Here is a 17,588-nt window from a genome sequence, read left to right as displayed (position 1 = left end):
TTAAAGTCCGTTCCGAGATGGGCAATATAATAACACAATGACTAAACCATCTTTTTCATTCACACCGGAGAATATAGACTTTGGTTCATGACAAATAACCAATTAACTTTCATAATAAGTCAGTGTTTGTGAATATTTCAAATGATGTTGTCATTTGGGAATACAATGGGAATAGATTCCTATCGTATTGATATTCAGTAAATAACTTTCGCAGGATAACTGTCCTAAAGCATTCTATACCAAGTTAAGAAACTTTCATTGTTTTAAACTCATGTGCACACGACCACAAACATATCCATTCTATACGCTCAAACCCACAGACACCAGGCCCGCTTTCTCTAAATAAGGCAGCTTATCTCTTTTCCTGTCATCCCATGTTGATTTCTCAGGGTATCTCATCCGCTGTGTGCTGGACACAGAAACACACTCAACATTCTTTACCCATATATGGCTACATCCCTGCAGTGGGCAGGCTTTCTTTGAGGGGTCAGACACTCCTGATTGGCCGGTAGGAAAATGGGAAGGGTGCATTACTAAAGCTGATGCTCTGGAGAAACTTTTGTGTCTTAAAACTGTAACTGTCTCACTCTCCAGGACAAAGGCTATTTAGTGGGCAGGACCGTCATTTCGTTCGCTCAAGTCGAGGTGAGTATTGAAGTTTTGTTTGTTGGTGTTGGGTCTCTTTAAAGGCTTTCAGAAGTGCTGTCTGGGTTTGGGAGAGTGAGGAAAGATCTGGATACAGTTGGTGACGTAAGTTATGTGGATTCAAACTGATCTGGGGTCTCCTCTCGTTCTGCTGAGGAAAGATCATAGCTAGATCTCGCTGATCTGAAACCGGCTGTTTCACAACGTTCCCGAAGAATCTGAGTTAAGGGCTTTACCGGAGTGAATGAGACAGAGGAATTTGTCCAGTTTGTGGTTTTTGGAATTCAATGCAAATGGTCGTGACCTCGCCGAACTAGATCAGTTCTTTCTTTATTGCATTTCAAAGGATCATGTGTCATTAAAACTTACGATAAGAGCAGACAGTATTTAAAGAAGCAGTAAAAAAACGTCAAAGTGTCTTTGCATGTAGCTGCAACTGGACCCTAAACACTCTTCTGTATTGGTGTCATTGTGTTTGATGTCAAAGGTCAGAGATGAGACCTATGATGTCACGTCATGAGAGAGCTTCGAAAAATTCACACGAGCACAAAGTCACATTTTAAAATATTGAATGTCATTATGTCATATATCAAAATATCAAATCAAGTTACTTGGAACTTTTACTAACTTACATTTTCTGAGCAATTTTTGTAATGATTGTCAATCCCCTGATTTTTATAGTAAATATATGAAGTTGGTTCTGTAAAATCCTGTAAAAAACAGTAATAAACAGTAAAATAAAATTACAGGTCCCCTCTGTGTTTCTTGTAAATGTACGGTATTTTTCTGTAATGTTTTTGACCATATTTCAAAAATACATGAAAAATCTGTGAAAAAAAATGTGTAAGATTACAAGGGATTTTTCAGTGATAAATATGGACATGTTGAAAAGCTGCTGAACAATCCTGAACAAAGGAGCTTTAAGATTCCCAAAACTTTTTCAGAAACTATTTCAGAGAACACGTAAATATGGGGAAAATGTGCCGCCGTCTGATGTCCTTCAGGCCGTTGGTTTAGAGTCTGGACAGCTTCTAAATTCCTGCATTTAATCCCGGAGCTGAACGGGACATTGTGTCCTGATGACTGCGGTCAATACGCACATACAAACACATACCGCATGCATGGCCTGAAAATAAGCATTTAGTTAATCAGTTACATAAATTCTGCAACCACCTCATAGTAGCTGAACAGAATAAGATGACAGGGCAATGGAATAATGCAGTCAGAGAGTTTAAAATAGAGCACAGGTCCAGCTCAAAACCAAAATAAAGTGATTATTGAATATTGTAGCATTTGGAACAGGTTTACATATGAGGTATGGAAATATTCTGCATCATTTGGCTACTGTATCGAGCAGATATTGATAACACTATGAATGCTGCCTGTCGGAAAAGAGCAATATATAAACAGATAGGAAAATGAGTGCACATTCATCCAGTAAGACTACATAACATTCAGCTATTGACTTCATGTTTTTCAAAACCAAATTAAAAGTTTAGAATGTAATGTTGATCAATAAGTTCTTAATGAAAATTCTGTCTTATTTACTTAGTGGTCCAAAATCTGTATAAATTTCGCATCATTAACGGAGCCGCACACATTTGTACGTTTCTTTGTATATTTGTAATGTTTCTCTGCAACATCTTAACCAAATTGCTAGCAAACATTGTACAAAAATCCTCACAATGTCTTGATCATTCTAAATCTGGTTAGTGACTACCAATCAAAATTCGAAATAAAGATAAATGCAAATTGTAGCCTCAGAACTACTTTCCTAAAGTCACCCCCATGGGCGCTGTGACCAAAAGTATAATCCATTCCTAAAGCGGTTTAATTATTCAGCATGGTTGTTTCCTTGTCCAGACACACCGCCAACATGTCCAGCAAACGAGCAAAAGGGAAGACCACCAAGAAGAGGCCACAGAGAGCCACCTCAAATGTGTTCGCCATGTTCGATCAGTCACAGATCCAGGAGTTCAAGGAGGCCTTCAACATGATCGACCAGAACCGAGACGGATTCATCGATAAAGAGGATCTTCATGACATGCTGGCCTCGTTGGGTGAGTCTTATTGAGATCAATAAATAGTCAACTCAGTATTGGCTCGAGAAATTAGGTTTGTGATACCTGTGCTCAGGTAAGAACCCACCGGATGACTACCTTGAGGGGATGATGAGTGAAGCACCAGGTCCCATTAACTTCACAATGTTCCTCACCATGTTTGGAGAACGGCTCAACGGAACCGACCCGGAAGATGTCATCAGAAACGCCTTTGCCTGTTTCGATGAAGAAGGAACTGGTAAACCCCATCACGAGTACCCTACATTCAACAACGCGTTTTCTCTGTGTACTTATAACATGGCCATATCTCTCTCTCTATTCGCTGTCTGTCCCTGCACAGGCTTCATTCATGAAGACCACCTGCGAGAGCTGTTGACCACCATGGGCGATCGCTTCACAGATGAAGATGTGGACGAGCTCTTCAGAGAGGCTCCCATCGACAAAAAGGGCAACTTTAACTACGCAGAGTTCACACGCATTCTCAAACACGGAGCCAAAGATAAAGACGACATGTAGACAATCAAATAAAGCAGAACAGAACATTACAGACATATATGAGGTGTGAAAAGCAATGAAGCAACATATCACGTTATACAGTTGATGATCTAAAAAAGTAAACCTAAAATACAATATTATGTTTTATTATATGAACAGATTGTTAAATTAAATGTATATCTTTGGCTATTGTGTGAAAACTTTTTAAACATTTGTGTTTTTTGTGGGTTCAAGTGGTGTGTTCTGGCATTTAACCTGCTTTTAAAGAGTTAACCCAACAATGAAAATGCTGTCATCATTTACTTCCCCTCTTGTCATTCCAAACCTGTATGACCGTGATTTTGGATGAACTATCCCTTTAAGACCTACTGCATTACGCTTCAGTTTTTGTGTGCAAGTATGTAAAAGCATATTTTATTAGTATTGATGATGGATACAGATATTTGAGGCAATATGGGTATCTTAACAAACACTCTTACAGTAAAACTAAGTTAAACATCTGGAAATATTCCAACAAGTCAATTCAAACTGCACATCTTTAGCGGAGCTGTTTTTTACCCATCAAACCCTGTGAATATCAGATCTTTTGTCAAGTGTGTTACCTGTGGCAGCTGTCCGATGTGATGTATGAACTCAACCATAACTGCAATATTTTATACTGAAATAAAGGTGTAAAATTGCTCGATTACAATTTCATTCAAAGGTCCCGTTTGTGACATTCAGTGCCATCTAGCGGTTTCACTCCACAATATATAAATCTAAATTAAACTCCACAAAAAAAGCTTCAATTTCTCCAAAACAACAACACAAACGGTTATGAAAAATGCTTTATTTCTCAGTATGCTGATACAAAATATGAAATGTTTAAGGCAGATATTGCACAGACTACAGAAAGTTTTCCTACATAAGCAGATAAGGCACATATGCCACTCTGAACTCTGCTATAGATAAACATATACACAAGCTAAAACCAATTTCACATCCAACTTCATGTTTTTGGTCGCATAGTAGAGGGGTACATATGTTTGACGTATATCGGTGATAAGCAGCTGTGTGCCGAAGACAAAACCATATTGCCTGAACGTTATTTACATGTTTCACATTGTCATACGTAAGACCGCAAATAATAAAATGTCCAGAAATATTAATATTGGTCATTCTGACGAGGTGAAAAAATAGAGCATTTGAAAAAATATATACATCTGCTTCCAGTACCATCACAGGAATTAACAATCTCACAGTGGTTAAATATGTTAGTGAACTGAATCTGTAAAACTTTGATGTCTGATGCTAAAAACGATGAATTCCAACAAGTATTAAAAACTCAGATACGCACGACAGAATAAACTAAAAACTATAAAGCAACCTGAGACAACACCTAAGCAGGATGTACAGTACTACAGAATGCGACCTCTGACCTTTGGATTGACTAAAATGTTTACACCTATGCACAATAAAAACTAAAAGGAAATGCGGGTTATGCCATCTTTGCGAGTAAACGGAAATAATGTAAAGTGACCTGATGTTTCGACAGCCATTAAAGCCTATAACAAAAAGAAAGACTTGTAACTTTTTGAAATGTTCTCACAGTTTCATGGAAACTATAAGTAGAGAATAAGAGTTCTGAAGATACGTTCACGAGTATTCCCCGAAGCGGGAAGCATTCAGTCCAGATACATGAAATGTGTGTAACGGGCTTTTATACTAATTTGGTTTAAGACACAAACTCCTCCAGTCAAAAAACACATCAGTCCTTCCCGATCAAATTCAACGCCTATACAGACCGTGTGTGTGAAAGAGAACTTAACACGCTTATTAACACTGATTATCTACTTTACTCAACACCAGCAACACACTCCGTGTAATGGAAGTAGAGCTCCAGCGTTACATGAGACCTTAAAGAAATCAATGCTGGTCTCGTCTTTGAGACGACCTCCGTCTCGCATCCGAGACAGAAATGAGACGTGAGTAATGCCCTTTGCAGTACAAATCGATTTCCTGACATTCCACTGCTCATCGTTCCACACACGCGTGAAGCTCTCAGATCTTTTTTTGGACGTGGACAGATTGTGTGGCAGTTTTGACGTGATGACCAAAAGGTGAGATATAAAGTGCAGGATATATGAGGGAACACATAGATGCACGGTTGAATCGTACACATCTGAGATTTTGGTATTTAAAGGCTTTATCAGGCAAAACTGGAATGAAGTAATAAATCTAAAAGACGACATTTAGCACAGATTCTCATATTCAAACGCTGCATGCTGGTCTTCCAGAAACATTCACAGATATCAGTAACCATGCTACATGACTAAATGTCTAACCCTATGGGAGTACATTGATGCAGACAGGCAAACACTGTTTGATGTGGAGTGTCTACAGTTTCCATTCATCTAAAAAGTCACAGAATCTAAAGCAAGGCCACTTCCAGTATTTCTGAAGTCTCTTTTTGTCAGCGGTGAACCTGATGTGCTCAGTTTCCTCTGGACCTTTGAGCATTGGTAATGTTTGAGGTTTAGATCTGCTGGTGTCTGTATGCGGTGGCCACTTGCTGCAAGTGAGAAATTTGAGAGATTCCAAAACGGAACATTTTGGAAGTTTGGATTATTTTTTGAAGAGCGTGTCACGGACCCATAAAATTCATGTACTTAAAAAAGATAAAAGATTTTGTTGAAAGAAAATAAGTCTTTAAAATACATACTGATGTTGCCCATTCAAGAGGGAAATTGTGTCCATTTGTTTACCGACTGAATAATCCACGTCGGGGCTCTCTGGGATCTTAGCAACATTCAGACGGTCTCCATGACAACAGGGATATACGATTTGGAGACAGTCAACATTTTAGTGTTACCCAGTTTTCCATCTGCTTTAGAGACTTCTGACAAATTGTTAAGTGGATCAGCTCGCTTGAGTTTTTCCAATTTGGGTGCAAACATTGAAGTATCCTCCACTGCCTTCACATTCACTTGACAGTTTCCGTGACTGTATTATTTGTGTACTTCGGACTCCACGTGTGAGCCACCGCATTCGGACGTGGACTGGTTTGTCTGATGCTCCACAATCCAGATGACGTGTAGTTACCCGATTCCACAATGTTCTTGCCTCCTACAACCACACTGGAGACTCCACCGTTGGTCAAAGCGGTCTGCACGACAGGAAAGCTTGAAAATGAGTGGGTTATGACAGGAACTGACACCGGTAATACTGGATTCTCCATCAATCCTACAGTAGCATCACACTCGGCTCTTGAAGGCATCTCGTTCCTAGAATACGTTACTGCCTCTGAATCTCCATTCTTGCCAAGAGCATTTGAAAGTTCATCTGGTTCTTGTGTGGTTTTCTCTTTTTGTCTGCAGTTTTCCTGCTCGGCCGCCCGCTGCAACGCCGCGTCCACTAAAAGTTTGAGATCGCTGAAATCTTGTGGGCACAGCTCCGGAGGGGTGGGGGGAGGCGTGTTGAACAAGACCCCAGATGGGCTCACTCCTCCCTGGGTCAGGACAGAGGTAGAAGCAGGCAGGGTGGTCAGATGAGGGTTTGAGGATTGATCTTCATTCTGAAACCCTTCACGTCTCAGAAGGCCGCTTGTGTCCAGTTGCATCAGAGCCTGAACGCAACCGTCCTGACTAAAGGCCCCTGATGATGGCAAACAACCCGCTCGAGCCAAAATGGCCGTGGCTGTGTTACCCAACAGCCGCAAGTCCAATGTTGGGGCAGAGCATACAGGTGAAGGACCAGGCGAAGAAACTGGGCTTTCTGGGGATGCGGATCTTTCGGGTTTGCTGGCACGCCGTGACATGGTAAACTTGGTGGGATCTTTGCCATCTTTCCTGAGGAGGTCTGGCAGGAGTCTCCGTCGAGCGTTTATGAACCAGTTACAGATCTGAGAAAGAACAGATAAAAGGCCAAACATTTTTAGCATTGCACTGGTCATCTTTTGAGACAAACAACAAAAACGTTAATAAACTTTAGATTTTAGCTATAACAATAGGATGCATTTACCAGAGACTTGATCATAGACTGTAATTTCTCAAAAGATCAGGGGTGTATGGAGTAGAAAGGTATAATGCAAATCAAAGATACTGTATATTGTTTGAACTGCTACAAAGATTATTGGACTGCATGACTACCCTTGTATTCAAGCTCTGTACGAGCTTTGTACATTGAACCAGGCGAAATTGATTTAAAATGACCCAATGAAAAAGTTTGATAACGTTTGCTCTGCCCACTTTCGGCATGTGACTGCTGCCATGGCGCTGCTGCCTTGTGACTGCTGTGACGTATGGTTCTGCAGCTCGGCAATCAGATGTATATCCAGACAGCTGGCACTAATGGAGACTGGAGTGAAAAATGCAGCACAGGCCCCGCAGCCTGCATTCCTGTGCACTTACAACAGCACAAATCTCTGTGCTCAGTGAGCGACAAAATACAGCTCAGACCAAGTCTTTGACTTGAATCCGACTGCTAAAAAATACATGCCAGAAAGAGCAAGCGGTGCTTTCTGATCACTCTTGCGGTACTTTTTGTAATACGCTCATCAGTCTGCGCAGTGCCACGTGAAGTCGACCATGCTTGTTGTCGCATTGTTGTTATTTGTGACAGGAGCTGCTGGTTTTTATAGTTCTGTATTTCATATGTTGATATGCCACCCGAGCATTACACAATAGATACTTTGTAATAGTTTGTGATGCAACTGCTTATGTATATTTATGTAGACTGACATTTGAAGAGGAGGAGTTAATGGATCCTCCGGCCAAGCCGTCTAATTTACATAATTTGTGATGGCTTTCAGATTTTAATTGAAGATTATGAGGGTACCAGAATTTTAAAAAGAAAATTCACACTGATAAGATATTTTCTCTAATCGCTGTAGAATTTCATGAAAAAATAAGAATTTAAATTTTTTATTTCACTGGGACTTTAAATCAGCATAGAATGGTGACGCATGTCGATCTACAATTACGCAAAAGTCGCATGAATTCCGATATGGCCGTTCAGACCCATCTCATTTACATAGGGAAGTAGCTCAGATCAGATTAAAAAAGATTGGATTCCATGCGGTTTGTTCAGTTCACACTTTCATGCAGTAATCAGATCTGGGTCACATCTGAACAAAATAATCAAAATTTTGAGGTTCATATGTTCTCCTAAATCAAACTGATTTACTATGCTGTTTTAAAGCTTCACGTGCCATTCTGTTGACAGAAGTTAACATCACAGCTCGGTTGCCAAAAATTAGGGACTCAATGCGATGCAACAAATGACTATAAAATCCATTATAATAAGATATTTCGCAACTTGATACGCCGCAATGCAACATGACAAACACCTTAATGGTTTCTTTTGTCTTGTATCGCTTTGCATCTGATCTGAGCAAAACAATTGTAATTGAGCCTTAAGGCTTGCAGTGTGAACGTTGTCCAAGTGACATTAAGCTAAAACTCAAATGGGCGAAATCTCTGGAGAAGGTATGGATCTAACGATTCCCTCAGATCACAACACGATGCTATTCATGATACTGATCTGATGATTTACAAAACGACTTGAGACAAATTAGATCTGCCCTTGTATTTCTTCTCAAATGCTGCACATTTCTTTATAGAATAAAATCTAATTTATTTCAAATAACAAAACTAAACTGCAATTTTAAAACAAATTCCAAATCATATAAAGCAATGAAATACAAAAGTCTCTTTATTATAGACAAACTAAGACTGTCTGTGCTTTTCTTTCTACATTTAAGAAATATCCATGTTGAAGTTTGCAGTAAACCCATGCTGTTCAAAACATGTAATGCAATTTACGTAACATCCCAACCGACTTGAATCGCCATATATTATCGATTATCGATTTTCAAACGGCTTATTTCTGCATGATGGAAAGAAAGAAGTACCGAGTGTGATAAAGGAATGACAAGGATCATAATTTATTCGCCCTCATGTCACTCCAAACACGGACGCAAAAGAAGATACTTTAAAGGACGTCTTTTTATTTTGGGTGCACTCGTGAACTTGAACGATTACTGTGCTTGGCACTCAGACAAAAATGCTAAGGGTTTGCTCTCACCTGTGACACAGACAGGTTGGTTTGTCTCGACAGGCTCTGCTTCTCCACTTCTGAGGGATATGCGTTGAAGCGATGCTCATACAGCCAGTCCCTCAGAACCTGAACAGACTCTTTGGGGAGGTTTCCACGGCGACGCCGTTTGGCCGCGGCCTCGGTTCTTCTGTGACTCATGGAGAGGTTGAGGGGGAAACCATCGTCTTCGCAGGGGTCGCTGTCAGACATGGCCGAAAACTCGGTGTCTCCATTGTGGTCGTCTTCAAAAGCTGAGGAAACACAACGGAGAATGTTCCAAGTCTCATTTTCTCAGGAAAAGAATGGCACAGGAATGCAAGAGCACGACTTGAGGACACAATTATTTGAGGATGTCCTTAAATAACAGAAATGCCATTTTCACATGTCGACATCACGCAGCTCCACGCGGATCGTTCTTAAGTATATTCTGCAGACTACTGTATCCCACCGTGCATTTGCAATGTAATGAACGGACCATTCACAGAATACCTAAATGCTATTTTAAACAGGCCGTGCTGGTGTGTAAACACACAGACAGTTAACCAGATTACCATAGAGCCGTTTGACTTCCTTGTGATTTTACACATCAAAAGACAACAGACTCCTAATAGCTTTTCCATTCGCACCTTCAAAACGACAATACTCCACAGCCCCCCACAGCTGAGAAACCCAGGACAAAGAAAGAAGAATCAACTTATCTCGTGCTATATTGCTCTTCACAGGTGGTCCGGTATAAGAATCCACAGAATTTACAATGGAGTTAGTAAATGGCCAGTTATCAGTCGTGAATAAACAATTGTTATGCCGAGATAAAACTCTCCACCTAAATGGGAACATCTGAGCTGCCATTAAACGATATTTTGAAAACACCATTTCCAGGAATGTAATGAAACATTACGATTTAAACGTGTTTACGTCATTTCGTATCATAATAGCAACTGTAAACACAATTTTCAGAATACCACCGTATAGAGGGAGCCAAAATATTGCCTTTATCCTACAGCACTGACGTAAACATGAGATATAGACAAACTCGTGGTTGTTATTTCGTGTGATAAAGCAAAGAACACTTTGACACGGTGAAGTCAGATCACAAAACTCATTTCAGAGCGTCTGGTTCTCCTGCTGTAACCTGAAGCCCGAGAGCAGATTGTGGAAGTTCCTCCGTGCCACTTTAACAAAGCAGATCGTGTGTGCGTCTGCGTTACTGTATCATCTTTAGCAAACGTATGTTGTCAGATAAGCCAATGCGCAGACGTTTGTATTCTCAGACAGTCTTGCGATCATTTCGTTTATTGAAGATTCGTGAAAAAACATATGAAAAATTTACCACGGCGTACGGCATCCACGGGGTTATGAAAACCGACGGCATCCAGTCTCAAAGCAACCAGTTCAACCACCCATTAGATATTTAATTGCGTAAACTAAACAGTTGACAGACGCTGAGCTCATGTTCAATATGTGGGAAAACCCCGTCCTCCAAGAACTCGATGTGCAACGTCCAACCAAACCTCTGGATCGGTGTATGGCTTATAATAAACCCCAAAATATGATTGTGCAGACAGTCAAGCTCAAACAAACACACGCTAACGTGCACATTTGACGTATTGGATTTCAGACGTCTAATGTTACGCGTTTTCATAATGTGAAGTCTGTTTCAAAACAGCAAACGATTCAGTAAACACGTGCGATGTCGTGTTTCCGTTCCCAACTTTATCATATAAACTACAATCTGCTTTCGTACACAAACACACGAGGGCCGCAGACGCGCGAAGACGCCAAACAAACAAACCACCAAACGCGTATTACGTCATTCTACTTCATGCGGCGCTGCGCAGATCGATCCGCCCGTGACATCAGAGTACCGTGAGATCGGCGCTTTCCAAACGCTCTCGCGGTACTTTGAGGTCTCAGGCCGATCGGTCTGCGCAACGCCGAACAAACGCCTTAAAGTAACAAACGCACGTAAGTCTGTAAAGCTTCAATACTTCTGAAAGACCTCAAACGAGTCAAATAAACGGAACAACCACATAATGCACAGTTACAAAAATAGCCGCGATTCGTGCGTTTCGGGACCACAAAATCACAGCACGCAGATGTGCGGCACGCTTTCCTCAGGATGGGAGTCTGTAACAGTCCCTCGCCATTCAAACACACGCTGCATTTGCTCCCAACACAAAGCCACATGCGCATTCCTCGCGAAACCGACACGCAGACACGCTTTACTCAAACCACGTAAAAGACGAGCCGTTAACAAAACCGTCAAATGCAACCGACCTCTTTTGTTGGACTTCATCCTGGATGCTGGAAGGCAGAAAATGTTCGAAGTTGCTGGTTTGGAAATGCACGTCCTCCTCGACGCGCACACACGTAGTCTTTTCTTCTTGCAAACACGCACAGCTGTGTTCAGTCAGAGCAGAGGTTCCATTAAAGCCCTAGTAATACACGAATCTGCCCTCGCTAGTGTGTCAGGAGGAAAATCGTCCTGTTGACAAATATCTCCCTGTTTACCTGCAACGCTGCTTCGCCAAACTCTCTCTCTCTCTGTCTGTCTTTCTCTCTTTTTCTGCGTGCCAGTGACAGGAACTATGGCCCTCCTACAAACTGCCAGGGGCCAATGAGCCCCCACATCTGTGTCATCGCTCTTTCATTCAAAACTTACGTTACGTGCACTAAATGTTATATTCATTTGAAATGAAGTTTTCACACTCAGTTCCCGTTTTCCTCATAGACTTGATTTTGGGATTGGAAAATTATGATAAATCACTGCACACTTTATTTTTCTCTTATTTGTTTTCATATATTTTTCCAACTTTTTCTATTTATTTAAACCATTATAATATAAGCATGCGCGAGATATATGTATAAAGATACTAAAAGCTTTTTAAGAAATGCTAGTTATTGATGTATAGATTATTTAATCGAAGTTGTAAAGTTTAAATTCAAAGAATTTTCATTTGGGTCGTGATGGCACGTGGGACAATATGTTTGTGAAAAACAAAACAGATTTGCATTTTTCCGATGCCTGTGGCAAATCGTGCGCTTTCGTATGCAGGAATGTGCAGCCAACAGTCTCAGGACACAGGTGTGTACAAAAACATGCATGTTCTTAGATGCTTCATGGGTTTTTCGTATTCCTCTTTGTTCAAACAGAAATTCTATGTATAATTCTGGAAAAAGAAACAGTCATACACACTTTAAGTTGACTCAGGTTTACTGTATTCCTAAGCAAAAGACCCTGACATACACAATCTAAACGTCATATAGTCATACAGTACTGAACAAACCCCTAATCAGTAAAATATGTGCTTGTTTCATAAAATATTTATTATCAATCTTTATAATAATAATAATCTTAATTCTTGTTGCTACAAACTCTTGCATTTAGATCATTTACTTTTGACGGCCCTCAAAAAACTATAATAAACAGTTGAAGAATGAGAGGGTGTACAGAGAGCCTGACGTGAGAGAGCCTGACATGAGATGCTCCAGCAGAGCGGTGAACATCCGGGGTTCAGTTCATCCCAGACGAGAGATCAGTCACTTATCAAGAGTATAAAATCGTTTGTCTAACTTCCAAGCAGCGTGGACAGAGAGCAGGTGAAAAATCCCTGTGCTGCAAGTGAAAGTCGTCTCCAAAATGCTTACATTTTTATCCGCCACCTAAAACGCAGGTGTCTTTTGATGACACACACTGTAATCCACGAGAGGCTGTGATTGTGTGATTTTGTCCTCAGGGAAGCCCACAGACATGGACACAAAAGGAAGTGACCAGGAAATGAACAGTTTTCATCTCTTAGCAACTCGCAGAGTGTTAAGTGACACAAACATAAAAACAAACTTCAAAACAAAAGAGACTCAAAGATTTCAAACATCATAGCTGAATGTGGCCCAAATCGAACTTTGGCGTGACAGATCATGGACGACAAAATAAACAGCAACAATCATTGACACTTATGACAATCTGACATGATCCATTCAGATTAAAATGATGACTGCAATTCAAATATACTGTATGTTTATGTACATCTTAAATATTGGAACATTGCAAAGACAGCGTAATTTCAAATTTTTATGCTAAAAGATAAAATGAATCGCCAATTTCATTCTATTTAATGAAAAAAAATATTAGAGATTCGAGTAGAACATTACAATTTGGCAGTTTGGCTTGTGGCGTGAAAAACAGTCAACTCAATTCCGTAACGTTTCAATATAATGATGGCATATTAATACGCTTGTGCCAAGAATAATAAGATATGATATGCATACAACACAAAAATATTGTGGACATTAAGTGAATATATTTGGATTGAATTTAAGACGTTACTCAAGATGTTTGTAATTCTATTTTATTTTGTGTAAAGTAATTTTTTGAATTATCTTTCATAATTTTCATTAAAATGAAATACCACCAGAGATTTCACTTTAATGAAATTAAATGCGAATTTTTACATTTTAACACATTAAACTGTGTATTTCTGGTAACATTTGCTTTAAACAAACAGAAATGCGCCGACACAAACATGTGGCCTCAATTTGCTTTGAGGCAAAATTGAATCGTCTCTTTGTTTCTTATCAGTGGTGACATTTGACCTGGACGCACTCTTGAGGGGTCCTGTGAGATCAAACCCATATAAAAGTAACAGGTTGCTCAAAAATTACATCCCCCACAAGAGAGGCACAAACTATGTAGCACGGTTTGTGTTAAACTTGACTTCCAAGCATCATCTTATGAATGACCAGCGGATATGACATAAATTATCCATCAGAACCGGTTTTAAGCTGCGAGACACTCTGAATGTGTCTGTATGAATGTAAGAGGACAATCAACACACAAAACAGGCGCTAAAGGCCGACCGACACCAAATGGACTAAACGACTGTGAGAAGTTCAGAACAGAAGATCCAATTTACATCATTAGGAACAGCACAAAACACAATAGGAGACGATCATTGAGCTATCCTGAACGATTGGGGGGTGTATGTGGCCTCTTGTCTGATTTGCATGAATAACTAACTGAATGTAAAGGTGCTTTAGAAAACCGATTATGTAGACACATGATGAGCATGGTCCCAAAAGTGGAAAAGTAAAAATAAAAGTCATTCGTGACCGTAACTTATGTTTTTGGGACATTCTGGCATATATGTTTTCTTAAAATGTATAGATCATAAATGTGCTTTTGTCAAACTGTCATGCCACTTTTTTTATATTAACATGATGCATATGAGCCTTAGATGGAGAAAGTAAACAAAGTTGTATACAGAATCACATGGCAGCAAAACACTAACAAGGTTCTGACATAAAGAAGTTGTTTAAGGAGAAATGCTTGAAAAGAAAAAAGTTCCACAGAAAAAAACTGAAATGATGAATGTATATATTTAGCTCACGGTCTAAAATGGGCTTAAACTAAACGGTGGCTACACTACACATTTTGGGGTTTGCTGGCCCTGAAAGTTAATCATTTTCATAAAATTACGTTTTTTTATATTGCTACAAGGGTGTGAATGTAACCCACAACAGTGACAACAGGCACTTGATTGAATACGATATTAGCTTAGTGTTTTCCCCATTAAGCAAAGCAGAACGTGGAAGGGCACAATATTAGTATTAAAAAACAACACCACCCTGTACTGTACCTGTACAAACTTGTAAGAACTGAAAACACAACCGTGAGAAAACAGAACACAGGACTGAGGTACGACACCTTTCATTCAACACAGTACATCAAAAAAATGAACTGAACAGAACACAGACGAACTACTTCTGCTGGAAAATCTTTCCAAAGGTCTTTCATCCACCACACACATCATACATTTCAAATGAGGGAATTTCCTTCAGCCAATGGTGTTGAACATGAAGACAAACCGTATGACAGGAAGACAGCGATTTCTGGGGGCATAAGCAGGTTTGATCGGTGGGACATCTGCGTATTTCTAAACGGTAAAATGTTAGTAGAGTTCTTATCCAAAATATTAGAACATTTAAAACAATCTGTTGTAGAATTTAGGACACAACATCATTTTCAATAGCAGTTCTCATAATATTCATTGTAATAATAATAATATGAATATGAATAAATGCAGCTAATAGGAGTGAGTCTTTGTGAGGTTTTCCTTGGCAGTCTTTTCAAAAGTGCCATTTCTAGGATGTTCCATCATTTTTGGTCACCTCATCTCTCGCTCTCTCTCTCTCTCTTTATAAAGCAGCTTTTCATATGGGACTATGGGAGTAGAAGTGTGACAGCCGAGCCCTTAAGCATAGTGCTGAATGTGTACTGGATATGTCTCTCATCCTCATAGTCGCGTCTGGGCCTCGGGTACATAGATCTCAATGCTGTCAGCGCTCTCTGTGGCTGAGTTCTGTTTGACGGACTGAGCTCTCTTGGCAGCCATCAGCCTCTTGCGAGCCTCCTGCCTCTGTTTGTCACCTGTGTCGCTGCTCTTCTCTTTGGTGAGACCGCCTTTACTCTTCCCGGGTTTCTTGGGCACTGGAGGAGCCTGTTTCTGGTTCTCCTGAAGGTCAAACACCAGGCAGGGCCAAAAGTGGAGAGAGACGAAAAGTGTTCATGTGCAACTGAATATTTATCGCATACATATTAATGTGTGATGTGCACATGCATTACAGAAGTCGCACTGGATGTATGAGTGTTTCTACCTGCTTCTCAGGTGAGTCTCTTGGTAATTTCCAGTCGTTTGCTTTGAGATGGTAAAGTTCATCAAACTTGAGACTGATGTCTTCTATGGAGAGCTGCAGAAGATCCCAGAAGCCTGCCAGATCTTGAGCCGTGGTTCTCGGGTTTGAGTTCACATTCTAAACAGACGAAAGAATAGAGTCTCTTCTTTAAAAACATTTTATCTGCCACTATTACACACAGCATTTCCTCAGATGTCCAGCAGAGGGCGAGAACTCAATCTGTAACTATAGTTTTATGCTGTATAAATGGGGAGCGCTCTGTGTGCTGGTTATCATGTGGGTAAAACACTAATTATTGTCTTAAGATAAAACGATTAAAAAACACCATTAAACTTTAGCCACAAAAGAAACTAAAACTGTTATGGCTCCACCCTAACTAAAAGCAGCCTTTTAAATAGCTAAAAGTTCATTGGTGAGTCAAAGTCTTTCGAGAGTTATACAGATTTGTGCAGTAAAGCCATAAAAATATGAATTATAAACAATAATAATAGTGAAATACATAAAGCTCATGATCTAAAACAGTTTGGGTGTTACTTACCAGGTTTTGTTCACACAGTCCTCTGAACTGTAGGAATTTCTGAGACATCAGTAGTTGAGCGCTGCCCACTGCACTTCGAACCTTCCCCAAAACTAGAGAAACAGAAAGAAAACAGAACAAAATATCTTAAATATTGAGACAAACCTCAACAAGAACAAACCTATTCAGCCCCACGAAGACAAATGACAGAAACTGGAAAATAACCCAAACAATTTATTGAATATTGAAAGAAAGAGAGAGACGCACACAATGGGGAACTACTAAGAATTCACTAACCAGAGAACTATACTTTAGTTAGTTCCCATCTAGCGGCGAATTCGTTTTTCGATGCCAAACTTACTTGCCGACCTCTGCTCTAGATGGTTTCATCGAATGCACGCACCTGGCCCAAAGTTAACTTTGTTAATGTGTTTGATTATAATAAAACCAGGGCTGCCAACCCTCAAGCATTCGCGGTGAGACTGACGCAATTGACTGTTTTCTCACGCTCTCGCGCCACACATCCATTTTCTCACGCAGGACCGCACCAGCCAATTTTCCTGTGGTGTGTGGTACAATTTGTGACAGAAATGCCTAAAAGCCTTTCTGTAGTTTTTGGTGCTGCAAACTTTTTTCCTTAGCGGTCTAGCAGTGGACCTCAATGTTAATATAAGGTGGCCATTGGCCAATCAAATGTAAGGCGGCGGGAGTGCGTGTTTACAGAGCCGGCGTGGTGACCAATCAAATCAAAGAAGACATTTACATTTAGTCATTTAGCAGACGCTTTTATCCAAAGCGACTTACAAAGCGTTCGGGGAGCAATAAGCGATATGTCGTAAAAGAGCAATAGTACATTAGGTGCTAATACAAAGTTACTAGTTTCAACAAAAGCTAGACTTGTACCTGTTGAGAGAAGAGGGTTAGTGTACATAATTGTTATTTTTTCATTTGTCTGTCAAGTATTCGCAGAAGAGATGGGTTTTAAGTAGTTCTTTGAAGGAAGACAGCTGAGGTTCAAGTGCAACCAGTGCAATGTACGACGTTTCAACAATAAACTAACAATAGAAAAGTTAAGCGGTTGTATCCACCAAATACAAAATGCT

General features: G+C 40.1%; 3 protein-coding genes across 3 annotated transcripts in view; 1 reads left to right on the top strand and 2 right to left on the bottom strand.

Annotated features, from left to right (window-relative positions):
- Positions 1 to 493: 493 nt before the first annotated feature.
- Positions 494 to 3,880, top strand: myl9b (myosin, light chain 9b, regulatory). Its single transcript, XM_079459612.1, has 4 exons — positions 494 to 645; positions 2,509 to 2,705; positions 2,782 to 2,943; positions 3,046 to 3,880. Exons 2-4 carry the CDS (start codon positions 2,522 to 2,524, stop codon positions 3,219 to 3,221), a joined length of 522 nt encoding a protein of 173 aa, XP_079315738.1. The 5' UTR covers positions 494 to 645; positions 2,509 to 2,521; the 3' UTR covers positions 3,222 to 3,880.
- A 135-nt stretch (positions 3,881 to 4,015) lies between these two features.
- Positions 4,016 to 11,922, bottom strand: tgif2 (TGFB-induced factor homeobox 2). The gene is made up of 4 exons (XM_079459611.1): positions 11,787 to 11,922; positions 11,553 to 11,675; positions 9,264 to 9,526; positions 4,016 to 7,080 (listed from the first exon to the last, which is right to left on the bottom strand). The coding sequence occupies exons 2-4, from the start codon at positions 11,569 to 11,571 to the stop codon at positions 6,163 to 6,165; spliced, it is 1,200 nt and encodes a 399-aa protein (XP_079315737.1). The 5' UTR covers positions 11,572 to 11,675; positions 11,787 to 11,922; the 3' UTR covers positions 4,016 to 6,162.
- Positions 11,923 to 12,480: 558 nt separating this feature from the next.
- Positions 12,481 to 17,588, bottom strand: part of dlgap4b (discs, large homolog-associated protein 4b) — a 29,372-nt gene continuing 24,264 nt past the window's right edge. Inside the window, exons 11-13 of the mRNA XM_079459662.1 lie at positions 16,507 to 16,598; positions 15,930 to 16,085; positions 12,481 to 15,787 (exon numbers count right to left, since the gene is read on the bottom strand). Coding sequence (XP_079315788.1) covers positions 15,569 to 15,787; positions 15,930 to 16,085; positions 16,507 to 16,598 — 467 coding nt within the window. The 3' untranslated portion in view covers positions 12,481 to 15,568. The remainder of the gene's footprint in view (positions 15,788 to 15,929; positions 16,086 to 16,506; positions 16,599 to 17,588) is intronic.

Source organism: Barbatula barbatula, assembly GCF_947034865.1.
Source record: "Barbatula barbatula genome assembly, chromosome: 7".
NCBI lineage: Eukaryota > Metazoa > Chordata > Actinopteri > Cypriniformes > Nemacheilidae > Barbatula > Barbatula barbatula.
The sequence above is the reverse complement of the archived record's forward strand: the minus strand, read 5'-3'. Positions and strand labels throughout refer to the sequence as shown.

Coding starts and splice junctions, on each gene's coding strand:
- myl9b (XM_079459612.1), top strand. CDS start 2,522: ATGTCCAGCAAACGAGCAAAAGGGAAGACCACCAAGAAGAGGCCACAG. Junction 2,706..2,781: donor TGACATGCTGGCCTCGTTGG/GTGAGTCTTATT, acceptor ACCTGTGCTCAG/GTAAGAACCCACCGGATGAC. Junction 2,944..3,045: donor TTTCGATGAAGAAGGAACTG/GTAAACCCCATC, acceptor GTCCCTGCACAG/GCTTCATTCATGAAGACCAC.
- tgif2 (XM_079459611.1), bottom strand. Junction 7,081..9,263: donor CCAACCTGTCTGTGTCACAG/GTGAGAGCAAAC, acceptor GTTCTTTCTCAG/ATCTGTAACTGGTTCATAAA.